The sequence below is a fragment of the Nannobrachium achirus genome (assembly GCF_963921795.1).
Source record: "Nannobrachium achirus genome assembly, chromosome: 5".
NCBI classification, from domain to species: domain Eukaryota; kingdom Metazoa; phylum Chordata; class Actinopteri; order Myctophiformes; family Myctophidae; genus Nannobrachium; species Nannobrachium achirus.
In genome coordinates this window covers 63,767,446-63,793,802 of record NC_137814.1, presented here as the reverse complement: position 1 = coordinate 63,793,802, position 26,357 = coordinate 63,767,446, and the positions used below count along the sequence as shown (strand labels likewise).

The following is a 26,357-nucleotide window of genomic DNA, read 5'->3' as shown; positions in this document are numbered from 1 at the left end:
AAGTGAAACCAAGAGCCACTTGTCCTCATTGCGACCGTTAGGGAGCAGTTTACTATGAAAACCTCCACCGGCCGTCCGTCCGTCCGTCCGTCCGTCACGTCACACGTCACACCTTTGTTTGTGTACGGTGTGATGTCATATATCTTCAGTATGACATCACACCACATGTGTAAACAAACCTTTGTGTACGTTGCTGTGGCAACAGTCTGTTGTTGCTGGTCTGTTAGTGTACGTTAGCAACCACCTTAGCAACCATGGTTTTACCCTAGCAACCAACTGTTTACCCTAGCAACCAACTGTTTACCATAGCAACCATGTTTTTTTACCCTAGCAACCAACTGGGCATAAAAGGGATTCTGTTAGGGATCTCCATATATGGGCATAAAAGGGATTCTGTTAGGGATCTCCATATATGGGCATAAAAGGGATTCTGTTAGGGATCTCCATATATGGGCATAAAAGGGATTCTGTTAGCTGTTAGTGATCTCCATGTATGGGCATAAAAGGGATGCTGTTAGGGATCTCCATATATGGGCATAAAAGGGATTCTGTTAGGGATCTCCATATATGGGCATGAAAGGGATTCTGTTAGGGATCTCCATATATGGGCATAAAAGGGATTGTATCCCAGATGATGCCCTGTTAGGAGATCCACACTAACAGAATCCATATATGGTCCTACCGACAGCTGCTATAAGCCAACCCTGGCGATAAGGTCTGAGTCGAAGAAATGCTTCTTTCCTGGCAAGAATTGCCCCTTTATACTGTAGGGCTCGTTTGTGTATTGTATGACATCACGCCACATCATCGGCTGAGGACTGTGTGATGTCATCATATCTCCATATATGGAGACATAAGGGTGTTTTTAATGAATCTATCATGGTTAAAATGGAGTTTGAAGTTACAATGAGTGTGTGTGGGGAGAGGGCCTGGGCGTGTTGGAGGGCCAGATAACATTTACATCAAATATCTAAATACTGAATGAAGAAAATTAAAAACTGTTCAGGGTGTTCATACAAGCCTGATTAGACCGTACAATGACAAAAAGTTTTTTTGAAAGTGGAATATCCCTTAAGTCTGACCTCACAAGCCCCATATTTGGACTGTTCACATAGAGTGTAATAATTGGTAAAACAAACTTTTGGCCTATTTGTGGAGATACACGGTCGCTTATCTCCCGATTAGGGAGTCTTACTGGTTTTTAATGCACGGACAACAGGACATGCCCTGTTCCATGTTCCATTGGTTCTATTCTTTCCTCAGGTTCCTTGGCTGTTGCAAGCAGGTGGCAAGAAATGCACTAGAAAGGTGCCTTGTTGGTCTCAGCAGTTGTACTTCTCTGCTACCAATGCTTAGTCTTGTTCTGTCAAGGTCTTTGCCTCTACACATTTTGTTAGATATTGTACTCGTCAGAAGCCATAACTGCATGTTTAATCCTCACCTGGCCCATGTAGTAATCTCCTGTCTCCAAGGCATAGGCCTACAGTATGTGCCTTGATCACTGTCTTAGCTATTGGTACTCAAAGATGAGAGACTGCTTGATGCAGTGGAAGCATGTGCTGATTCTCACCAGTGCCATACTGCTGCCAAATCTCCTTCATCCCCAGCTTGGAAATATGGGGTGTAGTATAGCAGTTATACGAAGGAGACAACAACTCTCTGGGGTCCGCTCATAGTTCTGACATCCCATTATTCCGACCATTAGGTTAGTGAAGGTTAGGGATAGGCTTAGTTATAATGGAGTCAGTACATGCAGTCATGCACCATGTGTCAGCCTTCTCAATCCTATTCAAAATGTCTGGGCCGCCTATGTCATCATCAGAGACAACAGAGCTGACAATGGTAAATGGACTGCATTTACAGTATTGCTTTTCTCCAAAGTGCTTTACTATGTATTTCACATTCACCCATTAACACACACATTCACACATACATTCACACCATGAAATCATGCAAGGTGCTCATCAGGAGCAGTTAGGGGTTCAGTGTCTTGCTCAAGGAACCTTCCATACATAACCAGGAGGAGCCAGGAATTGACCCTGGAACCTTCAGATTCCAAGGCAGCCGTTCTACCTACTGAGCCACTGTCGCCCAACAATGTGGGTAGCATTGCCACAGGCTTGATTGGACACCATATTCCGAACACACAGCTGGTGTTCTCCTCAGACACCCAGAATTTGTAAAGTTGCTGAGGGATGGGTGCGTCTGTCGACTCTGTTAGCTCTGATGATAAGGGGCTGGTGGTGAAGAGATCCCAAAGATTGAACTAGATTGAGGAGGATGACACCAAGCTGGTGGTACATGTGGAGTCAACTGGCCATTATACCTAATGGACGGAATAATGGGACCCCAGGATTATGAGTGGACCCCAGAGAGTCATAGTCTCCTTCGCATTAATGCTATACTACACCGCATACTTCCAAGCACTGGGGATGAAGTAGATCTGGTAGCAGTATGGCTCTAGGGGCGCAGCGGCACATGCTTCCACAGCGTCAAGCAGTCTCTCATCTTGGAGCACCACTAGGCACATATGCCTTGGAGACTGGAGATGACTGCATGTGCATGGGCCAGGTGGGGACTAAACATGCAGTTATGGCTTGGCTACAATATCTAACAATCTTTTGAGAGGCAAAGACCTTGACAGAACAAGACACAGCATTGGTAGCAGAGAAGTACAACTGCTGAGACCAACACGGCACCTTTCTAGTGCATGTCTTGCCACCTGCTTGCAACAGCCAAGGAACCTGAGGAAAGACTAGAACCAATGGAACATGGATGGATGCAAGGAACACTTAGATACTCGACAGCTGACTTGCTGATGGAGTTCGGTGCATCACATTTTGCCATGGAACAATGGCAAATCCATCCTGTAAAAACATACTAACTTGGAAGCACACAATCACAATACTGGTGCACTTTGAGAGAAATTGTTATTTAATTTTGTGTGTGCTTTTGTTGTGTGATTTTATTTGTCACTTTTATTCGTAAATGGTCTTATTTGCTCATTTAAACACCCATTTAACCCCATGTATTTCTCACTAGTATGCATTTTGTAATAAACAAAACAAACTTATGAAAAAATACTATAAAAGTGCAAGTAATGAACAAAATCGTTTTTGAAAAATGGCATTGACATTGATATTTCAAAGACAAGATGATCCTTAATGGTCAAAACAATGTCAGAAATGAATTATACATGTCAGAATGAGTTGATTTAGACCTATTGCACCTGTTTTTACTCCTAGCAATGGCCAAGTTATGGCCACGGTCTTCGGAATAGCAAAATGACCTTGACCATGACCTTCTTAGAGGTCCAAATCACCCAAAATGGTCAAAACAGAGAGGTATTACATGTGCATATATACCCAGAAACAGAAACGTTGGATTTTCATCATAGCCGATGGCAGCCATATTTGATAGGCCATTGCGCCATTCGTGCCACTATGGCGAACGAGCACCTCTGTGATTTTTCATGTCTAGGGACCCACTGACTCAGTTCAGGTGAGAAACTCCCCTAACACCAAATTGCGAGCAGGACTTTAAGCCAGGTACAGGAGTAATAGAGAATCCTTTAAGTGTTTAACACTGCTACCTGTGCTACCCAAGAGCTCGATTGCCCGGATGAGCCTCATTGCCTCCCCTATACATAGTAATACAGTAAGCCCCTAGCAGGGACCCGCTGAGTCTATAGGCTACATTTGTGGAAGGGTGTTTGCTATTGTTTACAAATTGAGTGTTATACAGTTGTGAGACTTTTTTTCTAAATATGCAGCCTGGAGTCTGAGGTTGCTGAAAACTAATTCTGGATTCTGAATGTGGAAATGTGAATTGTGGAAAAAAAAAGTAGATTTATAATTACAGTATTATTGTGTACGCAATTGTTGTTCAACATGCTCCAGTTGAGGGTCGTTGTTGTTTTTTATCACATGCCATCAGTTAATCCTTTAATTCCTGGTTTTCTCCGGGACCAATCAGTGACGTCTTGATTGGGGCCAGATCAAGACAAACCATGACTAGTCGGATCTGGCCTAGAATATCACCTGATTTCAACCAACGTAAATCATGCCCACGAAAACGCATATCCTGGATTAATCAGAGAGGGTTGGATCGAGGCCAGATAAATATCATAACTAGTCAGATAAGTCCCAGAATAAAACCTTAAATGCTCAAATTTCAACTAACATTACAAACAATAACAATAATCCTATAGTCCATATGACCAAGATCATCTCCATATGGGTTGTGATCTGGCCTAGTTCTGAACGTCACTGGAGTCACCGGAGGACGTTATCATGGTGTCATTTGGCTTGCAGGGCAGTTAGTTGTGTTCAGTCTGTGTTAAACAGAAAAGTGGCTGTTGGTTGTTGTTGGCTTTTAGTGAAACATAGTTGTAAAACAACTTCAGCTTTTTTGCTCAACACACATACAGTATCTGTTTTGGAGATGTAATTGAATGACACAAATTTCTGGCCTAATAAACTTGTATGCCTTTTACAGCGCTTCCAACTGCTACCACCACTGCTTTAGATGATGGTGTAAGTCCTCTTCCTACCAGCCCAAGTAAGTGTGTGTGTGTGTGTGTGTGTGTGTGTGTGTGTGTGTGTGTGTGTGTGTGTGTGTGTGTGTGTGTGTGTGTGTGTGTGTGTGTACGTGTTTGTGTACGTGTTTGTGTGCGTGTTTGTGTGCGTGCGTGCATTTGTGCGTGCGTATATATATATGTCACAGTTTTTTTGAGATTCAGTAAGATTGAGACCAGGAGCGCTCGGTTTTGGGCACAATGTGGAGCAAGCGGTGCCTCCTTCGGGGAACTAGGAATAATTTGACTGAGGTTAGGGTTAGGATTAGGGTTAGGTTTAGGCATAGTTTTACTGAGGTTAGAGTTAGGGTTAGGTTTAGGCATAGTAGCATTCACCAGGTTAGCATTCACCAGTGTGGGACTAATGGGAATAATGGAGGAACAATGAGACATGGGACCATTTCAGTCAAATGCTCTACGGCGGAGACATGGGCGTCTTCCAGGGACTGCCCATAAGGTGAACTAAAACAAGCGCTCCAACCCCAATCTTACTGGTACCTCAAACACACACACACACACACACACACACACACACACACACACACACACACACACACACACACACACACACACATATATATATATATATATATATATATATATATATATATATATATAATATATACAGAGAGAGAGAGAGAGAGAGAGAGAGAGAGAGAGAGAGAATTGTGTATTGAATAATTGTTTTGACAATAGCAGTTATCAATAAGTACCTCCATTTCTCCATTTCCACAGCAATTCTGTCTAGAGACAGACAGAACATGAAATTATGGACCAATATTTGTGTAAAATATATATATTTCATATAAATACACTCTTTGGCTGTGTGCTTTTAAAAATCTATATTTTTAAAAGCATGGTGTGGCCCCTTTAAGGTTGCTATTCTACAGCTTATAAATGTAAAGTGCTTGCGTTCATATTTGGAAGCCTCTGTAATGTCCATGTGTTTGTTGTGAGAGGCCTGCAGATTGCAGGAATGCCCGATAAGGCATTGGGTAAATCCTGTTCAGTGTCTATGATGACTGACAGTCGCCACATATGGACGAGACGATGCTTCCTGCATCTTGAAACACTTATTGACGAGTTTCCCAAGTTTGTGCATCTATTACTGTTTGTGTTCAACAATTTCTTGTTAAATGTGGACGCAAATAAAGATGTTAAAATGTGTGGAATGGCGTATTTTTTGACGTTTTCACGCAAACTACTCCTAGGGGGTTAATCGGATCAACTTCAAATTCGCTCGGCATACACAAGACACCTTGTAGCAACTCATAATGTAATAACGGCTCATAATGTAATAAGAAAACATTTATAAAAACTCATAATGTAATAATCAGCTCATAATGAAATATAAAATTAGCGCATAACGTAATAATGGATTTTTCAATAATGTAATAATGTAATAATGTGTTACATTAACTCATTTAGTGCCTATCCCGAACAAGTTCAGCTTTTCTTCGGCAAAAAACTTTTTTTTTTTTTTTTTTTTTACTCACCCTGAGCTGCTTGGACCAACGTGGGTGGTCCTGGCTCGTCCAGCGCTTTCCAACGAGCCATTTTAGATGGTCCAACGATTTATTCCATTGAAAATGGTTTAAAAGGGTTCACTGAATGTTCACTGTCGGCGGCGCGACGTATTCCAGTGTGCCTATCCCGAACTAGTCCGGCTTTTTTTTTCTCGTGGGGGCCCAATAGGAAATGAGCCCAAAAGTGACCTACGCTGAGGGCAGATTTCAAAAGTACTGTTCAGACACTGTTCAAATCACTGAAATGAAAGGCAAGGCTTAGAGTTAATGATTAGTTTTTTTGGGGGGGGGCTGGAAGAGACACTGGGAAGACCAAAAAACAAGAAGAAAATGAAAATTGTGAAATTCATGGTGTAGTCCCTTTAAGAAATAAACAAAATCAAGTCACAAAAATGTATAATCCACACAGGTCCATGGGTGTCGATGTCACTTCCACTGCCACCGCTACTGCTACCGCCACTGCCACTGCCACTGCTACTGCCACTGCCACTGCTACTGCCACTGACACTGCCACTGCCAGGCTTGCCATCAATGCCGCAGGGGAGTGCCCAGGATCACCACAGAACAAGTAAACTAAAATCAATAAACTAAATAAATATTATAGATGCTAGAGCATTGTCCATAGAATCATAGTTTGTGTTACCCTTAAATGTAGAAAAAGACAAAAAGAGAGTAAGAGGGAACGATGATAAATGCATGCTTTTAAAGTCTTCTTGTTTAGAACACAACAACATCATTTAATATTATTACCCTTATTATTGTTACCCTTATTATTTATTTTATTGTTGTTGTTTTCTTTCATAAAGAGGACAGAGATGGTCCTCCTAAGAATGTCCTCTTGGCAGTAAGTCCACCAGGGGGTGTTGTCAAAGGAAGCGCTGTCACTTTCAGCTGCAGCAGCAGTGGATCAAATCCACCAATCCAGAGCTACATCATTTTTAGAGACAGAACTATAGTGGCACGGTGGAAGATATTTACCATCTCTAACATCCAACTCAGTGACAATGGAACATACTACTGTCAGGCAAAGAACAAATTCGCTTCAGTCAAATCACGTGGAGTCACTGTTGATGTATACTGTGAGTATTTAATTTAAATATTAAGATCAACTCATATTGATGGCTTGATGTGCGTGCATGCGTGTGTGTGTGTGTGTGTGTGTGTGTGTGTGTGTGTGTGTGTGTGTGTGTGTGTGTGTGTGTGTGTGCGTGCAGAGAGAGAGAGAGAGAGAGAGAGAGAGAGAGAGAGAGAGAGAGAGAGAGAGAGAGAGAAAGAAAGATGATAAGTGCTTTGAGAGAATTGATGTTATTCATGAGTAATGTCCAGTATTTTATTTTGTTGACCAAAGCTGCTGTAAAACCAGAGTATTCAAATGATATTGTTATTGTCCATTCCTAGTGAGCAATAATGTTCCCTATTCCTTATAAACACTGCAGTTATTGTATGTAGGCTACAGTATGAATCTTTATTCCTCCTTAGATCCTCCAGAAACCCCCTCAGTATCAGTTAAACCACCAGGAGAAGTTGTTGAAGGCAGCAAAGTGACTCTGACCTGCAGCAGTGATGCCAACCCACCAGTAGACACCTACACCTGGTACAGGGACAGAGGAAGCCTATCTATCTCCACTGGTCCACAGCTGGTGAAGGAAACTGTGTCTCCTGCTGACTCTGGGCAGTATTTCTGTCAGGGGACAAACACACATGGATCACAGAGATCATCACCTTACTATCTAAATGTTCAGTGTAAGTGAACTAAACTTTTTAGGGCCTCGTTCAGCAACACAACAAACAGCCTTATTTGTTGAAGCGTGTTTAGTTTTTTTTGTGTCATAAAGAGGGCTTTTAAAGTGACATAAATGTTTCTCCAACAGATGGTCCTAAGAATGTCCTCTTGGCAGTAAGTCCACCAGGGGGTGTTGTCAAAGGACGCTCAGTCACTTTCACCTGCAGCAGCAGTGGATCAAATCCACCAATCCAGAGCTACATCCTTTTTAGAGACAGAACTGTAGTGGCACAGAAGGAGATATTTACCATCTCTAACGTCCAACTCAGTGACAATGGAACATACTACTGTCAGGCAAAGAACAACATCGCTACAGTCAAATCACGTGGAGTCACTGTTGATGTTTACTGTGAGTATTTAATTTAAATATTAATTTCAACTTATATTGATGACTTGACGTGTGTGCATGTGTGCATGCGTGTGTGTGTGTGTGTGTGTGTGTGTGTGTGTGTGTGTGTGTGTGTGTGTGTGTGTGTGTGTGTGTGTGTGTGTGTGTGTGTGTGTGTGTGTGCGCGCGGGCGGGCGTGCGGTTGTTTGTGCACATGTGTACAGTTCGTATGCGTATGCGTAAAGTCAGTGGAAAATCGAGTGGCAAAATGAGTGGCAAAGTGAGTTTAATATTGTTTAATGTCATTTAATGCAATCATTTAGGACTTTTTTCTTCTGTTTGGATGTTTAGGCTGTCAAGGCCAGAAAGTATTTCTCATGCCACTGAGAGAGAGAGAGAGAGAGAGAGAGAGAGAGAGAGAGAGAGAGAGAGAGAGAGAGAGAGAGAGAGAGAGAAAGATGATAAGTGCTTTGAGAGAATTGATGTTATTCATGAGTAATGTCCAGTATTTTATTTTGTTGACCAAAGCTGGTGTAACACCAGAGTATTCAAATGATATTGTTATTATCCATTCCTAGTGAGCAATAATGTTCCCTATTCCTTATAAACACTGCAGTTATTGTATGTAGGCTACAGTATGAATCTTTATTCCTCCTTAGATCCTCCAGAAACCCCCTTAGTATCAGTGAATCCACCAGGAGAAGTTGTTGAGGGCAGCAAAGTGACTCTGACCTGCAGCAGTGATGCCAACCCACCAGTAGACACCTACACCTGGTACAGGGACAGAGGAAGCCGATCTATCTCCACTGGTCCACAGCTGGTGAAGGAAACTGTGTCTCCTGCTGACTCTGGGCAGTATTTCTGTCAGGGGACAAACACACATGGATCACAGAGATCATCACCTTACTATCTAAATGTTCAGTGTAAGTGAAACGTTTTAGGGCCTCATTCAGCACCGCAACAGCCTTAGTTGTTGAAGCATTTATGCCTCATAAAGAAGGCTATTAAAGTGACATAAATGTTTCTCCAACAGATGGTCCTAAGAATGTCCTCTTGGCAGTAAGTCCACCAGGGGGTGTTGTCAAAGGACGCTCAGTCACTTTCACCTGCAGCAGCAGTGGATCAAATCCACCAATCCAGAGCTACATCCTTTTTAGAGACAGAACTATAGTGGCACAGAAGGAGATATTTACCATCTCTAACATCCAACTCAGTGACAATGGAACATACTACTGTCAGGCAAAGAACAACATCACTACAGTCAAATCACGTGGAGTCCTTGTCGATGTTTACTGTGAGTATTTAATTTAAATATTAAGATCAACATATATTGATGACTTGACATGTGTGTGTGTGTGTGTGTGTGTGTGTGTGTGTGTGTGTGTGTGTGTGTGTGTGTGTGTGTGTGTGTGTGTGTGTGTGTGTGTGTGTGCGGGTGTTCAGTGTAAGTGAAACGTTTTAGGGCCTCATTCAGAACCACAACAGCCTTATTTGTTGAAGCATTTATGCATCATAAATGCCCCTTTTCCACTGGCCCAACACCACACCACACCACTCCACACAACACCTCCCACTTGTGCCAGGTTTTCCACCACAAGAACCTGGGTAGAGTGGTGTGAAAGTTGGTACTAAACGTGGTAGTACTAAAAAGTATCCAATTTAGAGTAGGTCTGAGCAAGGCCAAACAGGGCCAAACACTTCATAATGACTGATCACTCACTGACCTTTCATTTAGACCACCAGGATATAGTTGTAATACATCATAATAGATTCTATTGTGTTATAACCACTATCATAATCTATTATAGTGTATTATAATTACCATAGTAATACATTAATACTTTATAGTGTATTATAATCACAGTTATAATCCATAATAATTAGGATAGTTGTAATACAAATTTATATTGTATTATAATCACAGTTAAAAGGGTCTATTTGTTTCTTACCGATAGGGGTAATTTTGTGTAATGGGAAATGTAGATATTTGTATGTGGTGCGGTGTGGTGTGGTGTGGTGTGGTGTGGTGTGGTGTAGTGCTAAAGCTGCAGTCGAAAAGGGGCTAAAGAGGGCTTTTAAAGTGACATAAATGTTTCTCCAACAGATGGTCCTAAGAATGTCCTCTTGGCAGTAAGTCCACCAGGGGGTGTTGTCAAAGGAAGCGCAGTCACTTTGACCTGCAACAGCAGTGGATCAAATCCACCAATCCAGAGCTACATCATTTTTAGAGACAGAACTATAGTGGCACAGAAGGAGATATTTACCATCTCTAACATCCAACTCATTGACAATGGAACATACTACTGCCAGGCAAAGAACAACATCGCTACAGTCAGTTCACCTGGAGTCACTGTTGATGTTTACTGTGAGTATTTAATTTAAATATTAATTTCAACTTATATTGATGACTTGACGTGTGTGCATGTGTGCATGCGTGCGTGTGTGCGTGCGTGTGTGCGTGCGTGTGTGTGTGCGCGCGCGTGCGTGTGTGTGTGTGTGTGTGTGTGTGTGTGTGTGTGTGTGTGTGTGTGTGTGTGTGTGTGTGTGTGTGTGTGTGTGTGTGTGTGTGCGGGCATGCGGTTGTTTGTGCACACGTGTACAGTTCATGTGTAGAGGGTATGCGTATGCGTAAAGTCAGTGGAAAATCGAGTGGCAAAATGAGTGGCAAAGTGAGTTTAATATTGTTTAATGTCATTTAATGCAATCATTTAGGACTTTTTTCTTCTGTTTGGATGTTTAGGCTGTCAAGGCCAGAAAGTATTTCTCATGCCACTCAGAGAGAGAGAGAGAGAGAGAGAGAGAGAGAGAGAGAGAGAGAGAGAGAGAGAGAGAGAGAGAGAGAGAGAAAGATGATAAGTGCTTTGAGAGAATTGATGTTATTCATGAGTAATGTCCAGTATTTTATTTTGTTGACCAAAGCTGGTGTAACACCAGAGTATTCAAATGATATTGTTATTATCCATTCCTAGTGAGCAATAATGTTCCCTATTCCTTATAAACACTGCAGTTATTGTATGTAGGCTACAGTATGAATCTTTATTCCTCCTTAGATCCTCCAGAAACCCCCTTAGTATCAGTGAATCCACCAGGAGAAGTTGTTGAGGGCAGCAAAGTGACTCTGACCTGCAGCAGTGATGCCAACCCACCAGTAGACACCTACACCTGGTACAGGGACAGAGGAAGCCGATCTATCTCCACTGGTCCACAGCTGGTGAAGGAAACTGTGTCTCCTGCTGACTCTGGGCAGTATTTCTGTCAGGGGACAAACACACATGGATCACAGAGATCATCACCTTACTATCTAAATGTTCAGTGTAAGTGAAACGTTTTAGGGCCTCATTCAGCACCGCAACAGCCTTAGTTGTTGAAGCATTTATGCCTCATAAAGAAGGCTATTAAAGTGACATAAATGTTTCTCCAACAGATGGTCCTAAGAATGTCCTCTTGGCAGTAAGTCCACCAGGGGGTGTTGTCAAAGGACGCTCAGTCACTTTCACCTGCAGCAGCAGTGGATCAAATCCACCAATCCAGAGCTACATCCTTTTTAGAGACAGAACTATAGTGGCACAGAAGGAGATATTTACCATCTCTAACATCCAACTCAGTGACAATGGAACATACTACTGTCAGGCAAAGAACAACATCACTACAGTCAAATCACGTGGAGTCCTTGTCGATGTTTACTGTGAGTATTTAATTTAAATATTAAGATCAACATATATTGATGACTTGACATGTGTGTGTGTGTGTGTGTGTGTGTGTGTGTGTGTGTGTGTGTGTGTGTGTGTGTGTGTGTGTGTGTGTGTGTGTGTGTGTGTGTGTGCGGGTGTTCAGTGTAAGTGAAACGTTTTAGGGCCTCATTCAGAACCACAACAGCCTTATTTGTTGAAGCATTTATGCATCATAAATGCCCCTTTTCCACTGGCCCAACACCACACCACACCACTCCACACAACACCTCCCACTTGTGCCAGGTTTTCCACCACAATAACCTGGGTAGAGTGGTGTGAAACTGGTACTAAACGTGGTAGTACTAAAAAGTATCCAATTTAGAGTAGGTCTGAGCAAGGCCAAACAGGGCCAAACACTTCATAATGACTGATCACTCACTGACCTTTCATTTAGACCACCAGGATATAGTTGTAATACATCATAATAGATTCTATTGTGTTATAACCACTATCATAATCTATTATAGTGTATTATAATTACCATAGTAATACATTAATACTTTATAGTGTATTATAATCACAGTTATAATCCATAATAATTAGGATAGTTGTAATACAAATTTATATTGTATTATAATCACAGTTAAAAGGGTCTATTTTTTTCTTACCGATAGGGGTAATTTTGTGTAATGGGAAATGTAGATATTTGTATGTGGTGCGGTGTGGTGTGGTGTGGTGTGGTGTGGTGTGGTGTGGTGTAGTGCTAAAGCTGCAGTCGAAAAGGGGCTAAAGAGGGCTTTTAAAGTGACATAAATGTTTCTCCAACAGATGGTCCTAAGAATGTCCTCTTGGCAGTAAGTCCACCAGGGGGTGTTGTCAAAGGAAGCGCAGTCACTTTGACCTGCAACAGCAGTGGATCAAATCCACCAATCCAGAGCTACATCATTTTTAGAGACAGAACTATAGTGGCACAGAAGGAGATATTTACCATCTCTAACATCCAACTCATTGACACTGGAACATACTACTGCCAGGCAAAGAACAACATCGCTACAGTCAGTTCACCTGGAGTCACTGTTGATGTTTACTGTGAGTATTTAATTTAAATATTAATTTCAACTTATATTGATGACTTGACGTGTGTGCATGTGTGCATGCGTGCGTGTGTGCGTGTGTGCGTGCGTGTGTGCGCGCGTGTGTGTGTGTGTGTGTGTGTGTGTGTGTGTGTGTGTGTGTGTGTGTGTGTGTGTGTGTGTGTGTGTGTGTGTGTGTGTGTGTGTGTGTGCGGGCATGCGGTTGTTTGTGCACACGTGTACAGTTCATGTGTAGAGGGTATGCGTATGCGTAAAGTCAGTGGAAAATCGAGTGGCAAAATGAGTGGCAAAGTGAGTTTAATATTGTTTAATGTCATTTAATGCAATCATTTAGGACTTTGTTCTTCTGTTTGGATGTTTAGGCTGTCAAGGCCAGAAAGTATTTCTCATGCCACTCAGAGAGAGAGAGAGAGAGAGAGAGAGAGAGAGAGAGAGAGAGAGAGAGAGAGAGAGAGAGAGAGAGAAAGAAAGATGATAAGTGCTTTGAGAGAATTGATGTTATTCATGAGTAATGTCCAGTATTTTATTTTGTTGACCAAAGCTGGTGTAAAACCAGAGTATTCAAATGATATTGTTATTGTCCATTCCTAGTGAGCAATAATGTTCCCTATTCCTTATAAACACTGCAGTTATTGTATGTAGGCTACAGTATGAATCTTTATTCCTCCTTAGATCCTCCAGAAACCCCCTCAGTATCAGTGAAACCACCAGGAGAAGTTGTTGAAGGCAGCAAAGTGACTCTGACCTGCAGCAGTGATGCCAACCCACCAGTAGACACCTACACCTGGTACAGGGACAGAGGAAGCCGATCTATCTCCACTGGTCCACAGCTGGTGAAGGAAACTGTGTCTCCTGCTGACTCTGGGCAGTATTTCTGTCAGGGGACAAACACACATGGATCACAGAGATCATCACCTTACTATCTAAATGTTCAGTGTAAGTGAAACGTTTTAGGGCCTCATTCAGCACCGCAACAGCCTTAGTTGTTGAAGCATTTATGCCTCATAAAGAAGGCTATTAAAGTGACATAAATGTTTCTCCAACAGATGGTCCTAAGAATGTCCTCTTGGCAGTAAGTCCACCAGGGGGTGTTGTCAAAGGACGCTCAGTCACTTTCACCTGCAGCAGCAGTGGATCAAATCCACCAATCCAGAGCTACATCCTTTTTAGAGACAGAACTATAGTGGCACAGAAGGAGATATTTACCATCTCTAACATCCAACTCAGTGACAATGGAACATACTACTGTCAGGCAAAGAACAACATCACTACAGTCCAATCACGTGGAGTCCTTGTCAATGTTTACTGTGAGTATTTAATTTAAATATTAAGATCAACATATATTGATGACTTGACGTGTGTGTGTGTGTGTGTGTGTGTGTGTGTGTGTGTGTGTGTGTGTGTGTGTGTGTGTGTGTGTGTGTGTGTGTGTGTGTGTGTGTGTGTGCGGGTGTTCAGTGTAAGTGAAACGTTTTAGGGCCTCATTCAGAACCACAACAGCCTTATTTGTTGAAGCATTTATGCGTCATAAATGCCCCTTTTCCACTGGCCCAACACCACACCACTCCACACAACACCTCCCACTTGTGCCAGGTTTTCCACCACAAGAACCTGGGTAGAGCGGTGTGAAAGTGGTACTAAACGTGGTACTAAAAAGTATCCAATTTAGAGTAGGTCTGAGCAAGGCCAAACAGGGCCAAACACTTCATAATGACTGATCACTCACTGACCTTTCATTTAGACCACCAGGATATAGTTGTAATACAAGACAATAGATTCTATTGTGTTATAACCACTATTATAATCTATTATAGTGTATTATAATTATCATAGTGATACATTAATACTTTATAGTGTATTATAATCACAGTTATAATCCATTATAGTGTATTATAATTTATGATAGTTGTAATACAAATTTATATTGTATTATAATCACAGTTAAAAGGGTCAATTTGTTTCTTACCGAAAGGGGTACTTATGTGTAATGGAAAATGTAGATATGTTTATGTGGTGCGGTGTGGTGTGGTGTGGTGCTAAAGCTGCAGTGGAAAAGGGGCTTAAGTGACAAGATGAAGGCCAGATGTAGGGCATGCTTCGGGACGCGTTTGTCCATGTTAAGTATTAATAACATTAATGATTATTAGTGCAGTCAGTCTGTACGGAGTAAAATCATCTGTGTTATTTTATCCATTAATAACTCTTGAGAGAGTATGAATTGAAACAAATGAACCCTTATGGGTCCATTTGGTTCCATTTATTCTCTCTCTCTCTCTCTCTCTCTCTCTCTCTCTCTCTCTCTCTCTCTCTCTCTCTCTCTCTCTCTCTCTCTCTCTCTCGGGTTAAATCAACACTCAGGTTTTTACTGTGTAGTTTCATGGGTGATATAATTCAGTTTATTATTATGTATTACTTTACCCTATGCTCATACATATACTGTATTTAGAATCTATTTCTGATGTTATATTTGACTCTGTATTTAACTTAAAATGGGGGAACTACATTAAGCACTAGTTATAAAGACTTCCTGGGGTCGATATCCAGGGACACTGTTGATGTCAGAAAATATTGTTTACAGCCTCTCAGTCTAGATTAATAAAAGCATAGCTCATTAGTTTTTGAGCGAAGCTCCAACATTTGGCATTGGGACGTAACATGGACAAACGCGTCCCGAAGCATGCCCTACATCTGGCCTTCATCTTGTCACATAAGCCCCTTTTCCACTGCAGCTTTATGACCACACCACAGTACACCACACTACACCACACCACACCACACCACATAAAAAATATCTACATTTTCCATTACACAAAAGTACCCCTTTCGGTAAGAAACAAATTGATCCTTTTAACTGTGATTATAATGCAATATAAATTTGTATTACAACTATCATAAATTATAATACACTATAATGGATTATAACTGTGATTATAATACACTATAAAGTATTAATGTATCACTATGATAATTATAATACACTATAATAGATTATAATAGTGGTTATAACACAATAGAATCTATTGTCGTGTATTACAACTATATCCTGGTGGTCTAAATGAAAAGTCAGTGAGTGATCAGTCATTATGAAGTGTTTGGCCTAGCTCAGACCTCTAGATTGGATACCTTTTAGTACCACGTTTAGTACCACTTTCACACCACTCTACCCAGGTCCTTGTTGTGGAAAACCTGGCACAAACCTGGCCAGTGGAAAAGGGGCTATAGCACTCAAAGTTTCTTCACGTTGGCAGTGCTTAATGGAATCAACTCATAAATAGCACCACTCACTTCAGTCTTGGTATGTTTTTTTTTTTTTTTTTTTTTTTTGCTGATGTGTTTTTGTACTTCCAACAAATGTACAACGTTTATGGGTGTTTTTATCCACCTCCCCCGGGGTCCCCAGGAGTTCCCAGGCCAGTGTTCTCTCCATGTAATCCCTCCATCTGGTCTTTGGCCCCCAGACCACCCTATAGGGAGATGCTCAGGAGGCATCTATCTGTACTACAACTTAGGCATTTAGCAGACGCGACTTACAATAAGCAAGGTCAATACATAAACATCAGTACATCAAATGCATAAAAAGAGTTACTTTCAGTCATGACCCACACTCCATGACCATAGGTGAGAGTAGGAACAAAAGATTGCTCGGTAGACTGAGAGCTTTGCAATCTAGCTCAACTCTCTCTTCTTCACAACAGTGCGATTCCGAGACCGCCAGCTCCTGCTGCTCCGAAGCTCCTTTTTCCGCTCTCATTCATGAACAGGACCCCAAGATATCTGAACTCCTTCACCTGGGGTAAAGTCTCCCTACCTGGAGTGTGCAATCTATCAGTTCCCTGCTGAGAATGGCCTCAGATTTGGACACTTTTTTCTTTTTTTTTTACTTTTCATATCAGGTCAATCGCAAAGTTCAGGTCAAGGTTATATTTGACCTCTGGTAGAACAAAAAGTTGAAACAACTTTATTTTATCTTGATGTCTGCCTCGCTTTGACTAAATGTAGTCTCCACTTGTGTACATTATCCTCACCAGCCACCCCCCTGTCAAGGACAAAGTGTCAGTCCACTCACACACAAGTTCAGTACACAGTGTCATCATGCGCATCACAGCATCTTTATGGTAGTCTGCTGGGGAACAGTGACAGTGTTCCAGAATCCAGCATGTTGCCATTAAACAGACAAGGTCTGGCTTAGCCTCAGTGACAAGGAGCACGATACAATGCACAGGCATATTCAGAAGGTACTGGGTTAGATATCAAGTACCTCACTATACCTCATCATGTGCTTCATGAGAGAGAAGGTGACAAGTTAATGTCACCATGTCTCCCTGCAGTATGAAGTAGTCGACCCACTATCAGCCAGTAGGGACATACTATGGAGATGAGCAGTGTCCAGATACTGCTCTGTACTGTAGCCTACTGATCTGTCCAAATGTCTTTATTTCATGCATGCATTTCCAGTGCTGAACCTTGCAGCCTTGGGTCAGCAACCTTTATCAAATTATGTTTTTATTGTCTAGAAGATTGTCAGTGTGCCATGTTAAAATTCATTTTAATGACGCCATCAAATATATTGACACATTTTGATTGGCAGGACATTATTATAACGATTAGACAATAATCGAACAATCTCCACGACTCCCTACCCGGTCAAAGTTCAGAGTTTTAATAGATGTAGAATTATGTGCAGGATGTAGTTTACTGTAAATTAGCTAACCTTGTTTGATTGACCATGTTTAAAAAATATATATGTTTGTTTAAAAAAAAAGATCCTCTCTCTCACTCCTCTGCCAGTGTGCCAGTGGGTTCCCCTGTGCCATTGTTGGCAGAAAGGGACCTTGACCTGACCTAGCCTATTGCGTAAAAGCCTAAGGGCCGATGCATACTCCACTTTAAAGCCAAATTTATTTTGGTTCGGCTCTGTCTAAACTACGATATGGCGTCATTCAGAGGATCGGGGGGAGTGTACCGTCATCAATTTAGCTGTTCGGTGCCACCAAGATTTTGTGACTCCCCGAACTAAATTTGTCTCTAAAAGTGGAGTATGAATCAGCCCTAAGACTGGCCTAAGAATATATTCTACACATACGTATGAGCATAATTATGGTAAGGCAGTAAATAATAATAAACTGAATAATAGTACCCATGAAACTACATAGTAAAAACCTGAGTGTTGATTTAACTCGAGAGAGAGTATAAACAGAACCAAATCGACCCATACAGGGTTTATTTGGTTCCATTTATACTCTCTCAGAGTTAAAAATGTATAAAACAGCACAGAGTGCCTATTGACCACACTAAGAATCATTATTATTATTAATAACTAAGAATAATTATAGTTATTAATAATATAATAATAATTGCGAGGTCGCAGATTAGTATGTGAACGGTCACAGCTTGTCCGTATGTATATACAGTATGTATCTCTCTCTGTCTATAACGCCTGACACTGTGGTTCAATGGGTTTGTCACTCTGACATCATACTCTGACGTCACTGTAACGTCAGGGGAACAGAATGGGTTTTCCACTCTGACATCACATGCTGGCTTCACCGATGTCACACTAACAGAATCCCTTTTATGCCCATATCTAACAGAAATTTAAATGGGAATGCCCATATATGGAGGCCACATCGGCCACATGCCACACTAACAGAATCCATATATGGCCAAGACAGCCCATGTGTGGCAGGTTCTACTGACAGGGATCTCCATGTGGGCATAAAAGGGTATGATGTCAGATGTCATAGACATCATAGGACTTTCACATGACGGATAACTGAGTAAGCTTTTTTGGGGCTCTTACAGCATATCTCCATATCAGTAGGGGTCTTCATGTAAGGCCTATGGGTAACTGGTCTGATATACATCACTGGTCAGATGGCCAAGAATTGGGGCGAATTGAGGCGTCTTACTAGTATTTATTACAATGAAAATCCACAGATCTTAACCGTATGTATCTTGTCCGTGAGTAACGCCTCAATGTCTATATCTGCTGTTTGTTGACATTGTGACATCACATTTGTTGTGACATCACCTCATCAAAGATCAAACCCTGGATATCCATACATGGAGACGACTTGATCATCACCTAGATCTCCATACATAGAGCTGACCTCTACATCTGATTCCCAGATGATGCATTGTTAAGGCAACCACACTAATAGTATCCCTTTAAGCCCATCAATATTAGCCCATATTGAGTTTGCCCATACAATAGCTGTTGACCTGTCTGTTGACATTGTGACATCACATTGTCGTGACATCACCTCATGAAAGATCAAATCCTGGATATCCATTCATGGAGAAAAGTGGATCATCACCTAGATCTCCATACAGTATGGAGCTGACCTCTACATCTGATCCCTTTTATATTAAGCCCATATCTGTGAATGCCCATACAATAGAATCCCTTTTATACCCATCAATATTAAGCCCATATCTGGGAATGCCCATATGGACATATTGTGTCAGTTTAACCAGTCCAACTTAAACAACCAACCGCAACTTGCCAAATTGCAGTATAATATAAGTATGTCAATGTTAGAAGCATCTATCTGTCTGTCTGTCTGCCTGCCTGCCTGCCTGCCTGCCTGCCTGCCTGCTAGTGGTGGGACGTTTGTGATCGAATCGAATCTTTTGAATAGCTCTTTGAAGTGAACGATGGGATCTGGTTCACGCAGTAGGGCATTTGGGGGGGTTCAACACAAAACCTCCTCCTTGCTACTCCACTGAGTGAGTGAGTGTGTGTGTGTGAGAGAGAGAGAGAGAGAGAGAGAGAGAGAGAGAGAGAGAGAGAGAGAGAGAGAGAGAGAGAGAGGTGATTTCATTGTTGCCTGCTTGGTTTTTTTGAGGTGTTGCATGAATAACATAAGTCAAGGTAGCTTAATTTACACACACGTTTTATGAAAAGGGTAAATACCAGATTGTGCTCTCAACTGTCAGCAGAGAAATGTGGTGCCACCTTGTGGATTCATTTTTCAATTAATTATTTTAAAAAATATAAATATACACTGAACCAAATGAGCTAAATGAGCCAATCTTTTAACGGCTCTTTTAAGTGAGCCAGATCCATGGCGCTGGCTCACTTCACAGAGCCATGAATCCCATGCACCTCTACTGCCTGCCTGTTGATTCTATTGCTTGGATGTTAGAGCTAGATAGCCTTTATTTTGAAGTTGTAGACCATGTGATTTGTGACGTGGTCACGTGACATTGATTGTGGTGATTTTTTTCCTTGACTAGAAAATTGAATAATGGGCCTATTTTCGTGTTTTCTCAATTTTTCAATTCTGAATAAAAAAATTAAAAAATAGCCAATTTTCTGTTATTTGTAATTCAAATTGAATATCCCAATTATACTAAGTCAACCTGGCCGTTTTTGTGATTTTCTGATTTGCATTTTCACAATTTTTAAATTACTAATGAAAATTGGAAAAATAGCTAATTTTGGTTTATTTGATTCAAATTGAATACCCCAATTATACTAAGATCCCCCCACTGGTTTTTGTGATTTTCTTATTTGGGTTTTCTCAATGTTTTAATTCTGAACGAAAATTGAAAAAATAGACAATTTTCTGTTTTTTTTAATTCAAATTGAATATCCCAATTATACTAAGTAAACCTGGCTGTTTTTGTGATTTTCTGATTTGCATTTTCACAATTTTTAAATTACTAACGAAAATTGGAAAAATAGCTAATTTTGGTTTATTTGATTCAAATTGAATACCCCAATTATACTAAGATTCCCCCACTGTTTTTGTGTTTTTCTGATTTGCGTTTTCACAATTTTTAAATTCTGAACCAAAACTTGAAAAAGGGGCTAAAATGTGATTGTTTTGAATCCGTTTGGGAGGACAGAAATCACAAAAAGGGATTTTTCCCTTTTGGATTAAAATTGAACATCTCAATTATACTAAGATCCCCTGGTGGTGATTTTCTTATTTGGGTTTTCTCAATTTTTCAATTCTGAACGAAAATTGGAAAAATAGCCAATTTTCTGTTTTTTTTTTATTCAAATTGAATATCTCAATTATACTAAGTAAACCTGGCTGTTTTTTTGTTTTTCTGATTTGCGTTTTCACAATTTTTTAATTCTGAACGAAAACATGAAAAAGGGGCAAAAATTTGATTGTTTTGAATCCGTTTGGGAGGACAGAAGTATTAATTAAGTATTAATAATATTAATGATTATTAGTGCAGTCAGTCTGTACGGAGTCAAATCATCCTGTTAATTTATTCATTAATAACTCTTGAGAGAGTATGAATTGAAACAAACGAACCCTTATGGGTCCATTTGGTTCCATTTATACTCTCTCGGGTTAAATCAACACTCAGGTTTTATGGGTGATATAATTCAGTTTATTATTATGTACTACTTTACCCTATGCTCATACATATATTTAGATGTTATATTTGGCATTCAGTAATACCTCAGCTGAATGCATGCATGAAATATATCCGAAACACTGCTCATCTCTATTGTAGACTCTGTATTTAACTTTAAAATGGGGGAACTACAATAAGCACTTGTTATAAAGACTTCCTGGGGTCTATATCCAGGGACACTGTTGATGTCAGAAAATATTGTTTACAGCCTCTCAGTCTACATTAATAAAAGCATAGCTTAGTTTTTGAGCGAAGCTCCAACATTTGGCATTGGGACGAAACATGGACAAACGCGTCCCAAAGCATGCCCTACATCTGGCCTTCATCTTGTCACAAAGCACTCAAAGTTTGTTCACATTGGCAGTGCTGATGTGTTTTTGTACTTCCAACAAATGTACAACGTTTATGGGTGTTTTTATCCACCTCCCCCGGGGTCCCCAGGAGTTCCCAGGCCAGTGTTCTCTCCATGTAATCCCTCCATCTGGTCTTTGGCCCCCAGACTTTGATTGATTGATTGAAGGCTTTATTAGAAGTTTGCATAGGAAAATGTACAGATTCATGACGGTACAGTTCACTGGTACAAGGTCTACTAAAAGGAGATCCATGAAAAGACTAAGCTTATTTCCACAGGAAACCATTAAAGTATCTCATATAACATTGAATGACAGACAAATAGAACACAGTACTATGCAGTAGATATGTAAAGAAAAAAAGAAAACAGTAGGTCTATACAATCAGTAAGTACAGTATATACAATATATACAAGGAAGGGGCAGGTAACAGTAAGTCTAAACAATCAGTATGTACAGTATATACAAGGAAGGGGCAGGGAGGGACATGCTCAGGAGGCATCTATCTGTACTACAGACGCGACTTACAATAAGCAAGGTCATTACATCAACATCAGTACATCAAATGCATAAAAAGAGTTACTTTCAGTCATGACCCACACTCCATGACCATAGGTGAGAGTAGGAACAAAAGATTGCTCGGTAGACTGAGAGCTTTGCAATCTAGCTCAACTCTCTCTTCTTCACAACAGTGCGATTCCGAGACCGCCAGCTCCTGCTGCTCCGAAGCTCCTTTTTCCGCTGTCTCTCATTCATGAACAGGACCCGAAGATATCTAAACTCCTTCACCTGGGGTAAAGTCTCCCTACCTGGAGTGTGCAATCTATCAGTTCCCTGCTGAGAACCATGGCCTCAGATTTGGACACTTTTCTTTTTTTCTTTTTCTTTTTTACTTTTCATATCAGGTCAATCGCGCATTAAAGTTCAGGTCAAGGTTAGATTTGACCTCTGGGAGAACAACAAATTTAAAGAACTTTATTTTATCGTGATGTCTGCCTCGCTATGACTAAATGTAGTCTCCACTTGTGTACATTATGCACACCAGCCTCTACTTATTGTTCTTGCTCTCTATGGTGACGTCTCATTTGGGTGAAGGACAAAGTGTCAGTCCACTCACCCATAAGTTCAGTACACAGTGTCATCATGCGCATTACAGCATCTTTATGGTAGTCTGCTGGGGAACAGAGACAGTGTTCCAGATTCCAACATGGTGCCAACAGACAAGGAGCACAATACAATGCACAGGCATCTTCAGGAGGTACTGGGTTAGATATCAAGTACCTCACAGTACCTCATCATGTGTTTCATGAGAGAGAAGGTGACAAGTTAATGTCACCATGTCTCCCTGCACAAGTGAAACAACCAACCGCAACTTGCCAAATTGCAGTATAATATATGTATGTCAATGTTAGAAGCATCTGTCTGTCTGTCTGTCTGCCTGTCTGCCTGCCTGCCTGTCTGCCTGCCTGCCTGCCTGCCTGCCTGCCTGCCTGCCTGCCTGCCTGCCTGCCTGCTAGTGGTGGGATGTTCGCGATCAAATCGAATCTTTTGAATAGCTCTTTGAAGTGAACGATGGGATCTGGTTCGCGCAGTAGGGAATTTGGGGGGGGGGGGGGGGGGGGGGGGTTCAACACAAAACCTCCTCCTTGCTGACAGATTAAACTGGGTTAAAATAGATTAATCCAATTTTAATCCTCTTTGACTGGGACGGTTGTTTGACTGAACAGACTAGACTGGACTCAATGGAGGAGTCCAATCCAGTTAATGAATCACCCAAGCGTGTCAGATAAAATTTATAGAACCCTAAGTTCAGAAACACACAAAATGCAAGGTACAGTTTTGGGGAAAAGAAATACAAACTCAGAATTAATGATCGCTCACCAACACTGGTTAGTCAGACGCTTAAAGAAAGTGAAATACTGCTTCTAGCTAACTGATGGAACGACTCTCTACAGTGTGTTTGTTATGTAGATTACCCACTGTTAAAACAAATTTAGTGCAAATGGCTGGACAATGCTCAGGATGCAAGCAGACCATATAACCCTCACCGTCATAAACTTACAGGCCTGCGTGCGAAGGACGCAGGAGAGACAGTTTTAATTGTCTCTCTGTTCTGTAGTGTTGTTTATGCCTGGAGTAGGGGGCACACCAGGGTGTCGCCTTGGCCTGTGGGGAAAAGTTTTAAGGTAATCAAATAACAAAGATGTAGGTCCAGGGTTTGTCAAAACTCATACACAGCCAAGCGTGCATGTTTTGATGGAAGTTGGACGAATGAGCGAGAGAGATGGGTTCCTTCTGAGTTATGGCTAAAGCGTTTTTTTTTTTTTTTTAAGATGGTCCAGACGAAATGAAAACGAATGGCTGATCTGACAGTATGCGGACACAAAGTGTCCTAAATAGATAAATGAAGGACAAAAGAAATAAAAACAATTGATTGGCGTAATTGCTGGATTTGACAAAGATATTTTCAAACCACGGTGACCGAGATAATGAATTAACCAGTAAGACTCCCTAATCGGGAGATAAGCGACCGTAGGTGGCTTATCTCCACAAATAGGGCAAAAATTTGTTTTGCCCAAATCTTCCTGATCCATGTTGATGACATGAGTGTAGACATGCTGTGTAGTGATATTCGTGATTTTAGGGCAAAAACTGTAGGAGCAGTGTCCAAAAATGTGTTTTAAAAATCGGCCTGAAGGTGGCGCTAGAATAGGGCCATGTGAGAAATGAGGGGTGGGGTCTCCGCGTTGCCTTGGCGGACGAATAGGTACCGGCCCCGGCTCTCCCGGACGCTCCTAGCCCGAGGTACGGCATTTTATGTGCGCTGCAGTGGCAGGGGGTCCTCCACTGGGGGCGCCACCACTTTTGCATCCGTTCTGGAGCACCAGGAGTCGGTGGTCCCCGGGAATTCCCCGTGAGCAGCCCCGTTGGGGTGGTCATTTGGTCATTTTTGCACATTTGGTCATTTTTTACATCTGGGGGTCCCAGGTCCCTGGGGCTCCGGGGGTCCTTGGAGGTTGTAGTTTGGCAGGCAAGGAGTGTGTGTGTAAAATCTGGCATGGATCAGGTCAACGGGTGCGGAGATATAAGCAGGGAAAAAGTGTGACGTGTGACGTGTGAGCACATTTGGTCATTTTTTACATCTGGGGGTCCCCCAGGGACCTGGGGGTCCCTGGGGCTCCGGGGGTCCTTGGAGGTTGTAGTTTGGCAGTCAAGGAGTGTGTGTGCAAAATTTGGCATGGATGGAGGCAACGGTTGTGGAGATATGAGCAGGGCAAAAGTGTGACTCACTGACTCACTCACTCACTCACTGACTGACAGACAGACAGCCCGGGGAGGTTTTGGTAGTAAATGCGACCTACGGTCGCAATTAATACACTAAACCGGATTATAATAGGTTAATCCAATTTAGTCTTTATTGGCTGGAACGATTGTTTGTTTGATTGACTAAACTGGAGCATGAAAGAGCCCAAATCAGTGATAAATCAATCAACCGTGTCAGCTATATAATTTCTATAGGTCTCCGAGGTTAGAGAATATGCCAAAAATGTCTGACTAGTAGCCGCCAGACCAACTATCCTAGTTTGGGAACTTGGTATCAAATAAACCTAGTAGTTTTAAGTGTTTGCTCTAGGCTTCTACCACTCTACTTCAAATAATCAAGAACACTCCTTAGTATTTCATCCAGAAAGTGACATTTAAATTTCAATTAATGCATGGAAAAGTTCCTTGGTTAGTCTCATGAATTAACTTAATAATTGATGTGACTATAAAAGGAGTTCCAAGCGTAGAAGGGAAAATTCTTTTTTTTTTTTCATGAGAAAATAAAAACAAAAATGAATTAAATTGAAATTTTAAACTTAATTAAAATAATTGTCCTTGGTAACTGAATGAGGCACAAAGGGCGTAAACCATTAGACCTATTGATAGGTTTGACAAAAAAAAAAAATCAAGCGTTAATGACCAAAGTGAATAAGTAATTAAAACAAATTAACTTGGATTAAACTTGATTACTCCAATTAATTCATCCAGTAGTTGGAGGACTGTTTGCCTGACAAAGCTGAACCGGTTCATGAGAGATCAATTCAGTTATCAGTCAAACAGTCGTGCCAACCCATAGAATTCACTAAGTCTTTGAGGCTGGAGAAACAGTCAAAGCTGGATAGGGAGGGAGTAGATAAGATAAGAAAACAAACACTTCATGTCGAAACGGGTTGAAAAAACCCAAAGATCTGAGGTGATGTTAAGACTGAGTGTCACACAGAGAAACCTTTTAATTGTCCTCTGGTCTGTGTATTGTGTATGGGAGGTGCTTAATTCTCACTGGAGAAGTGATAGGCTGCGCGTAACGCTGAGTGTGAGAGAGAGGGAAGTCACAAAGCATGTGAGACTCCACCCTCTATTCAAGATGGCGTCTTCGCCCACGTACACCCACGCATGCGCGCACAGACACACACACACACACAGCACTTGGTCACAGGGCGAACACGGCCACACACACACACACACACACACACACACACACACACACACACACACACACACACACACACACACACACACACACACACACACACGCGCGCGCGCGCACGCAGTTGTCCACGGAGTCCCGTGTCCAACGTCCCGCAGCTGTATATAACCTGCTTT

General features: G+C 41.4%; 1 protein-coding gene across 4 annotated transcripts in view; it reads left to right on the top strand.

The window, feature by feature from the left end:
* Positions 1 to 26,357, top strand: part of LOC308285754 (sialoadhesin-like) — a 177,527-nt gene that overhangs the window by 106,707 nt on the left and 44,463 nt on the right. For all 4 annotated transcript variants that reach the window (XM_080726609.1, XM_080726608.1, XM_080726610.1 and 1 more), the window contains 13 exons: positions 4,498 to 4,560; positions 6,512 to 6,670; positions 6,909 to 7,181; positions 7,582 to 7,845; positions 7,974 to 8,234; positions 8,873 to 9,136; positions 9,247 to 9,507; positions 10,318 to 10,578; positions 11,264 to 11,527; positions 11,638 to 11,898; positions 12,713 to 12,973; positions 13,651 to 13,914; positions 14,025 to 14,285. In XM_080726609.1, the coding sequence (XP_080582735.1) occupies positions 4,498 to 4,560; positions 6,512 to 6,670; positions 6,909 to 7,181; positions 7,582 to 7,845; positions 7,974 to 8,234; positions 8,873 to 9,136; positions 9,247 to 9,507; positions 10,318 to 10,578; positions 11,264 to 11,527; positions 11,638 to 11,898; positions 12,713 to 12,973; positions 13,651 to 13,914; positions 14,025 to 14,285 (3,117 nt within the window). The remainder of the gene's footprint in view (positions 1 to 4,497; positions 4,561 to 6,511; positions 6,671 to 6,908; positions 7,182 to 7,581; positions 7,846 to 7,973; positions 8,235 to 8,872; positions 9,137 to 9,246; positions 9,508 to 10,317; positions 10,579 to 11,263; positions 11,528 to 11,637; positions 11,899 to 12,712; positions 12,974 to 13,650; positions 13,915 to 14,024; positions 14,286 to 26,357) is intronic.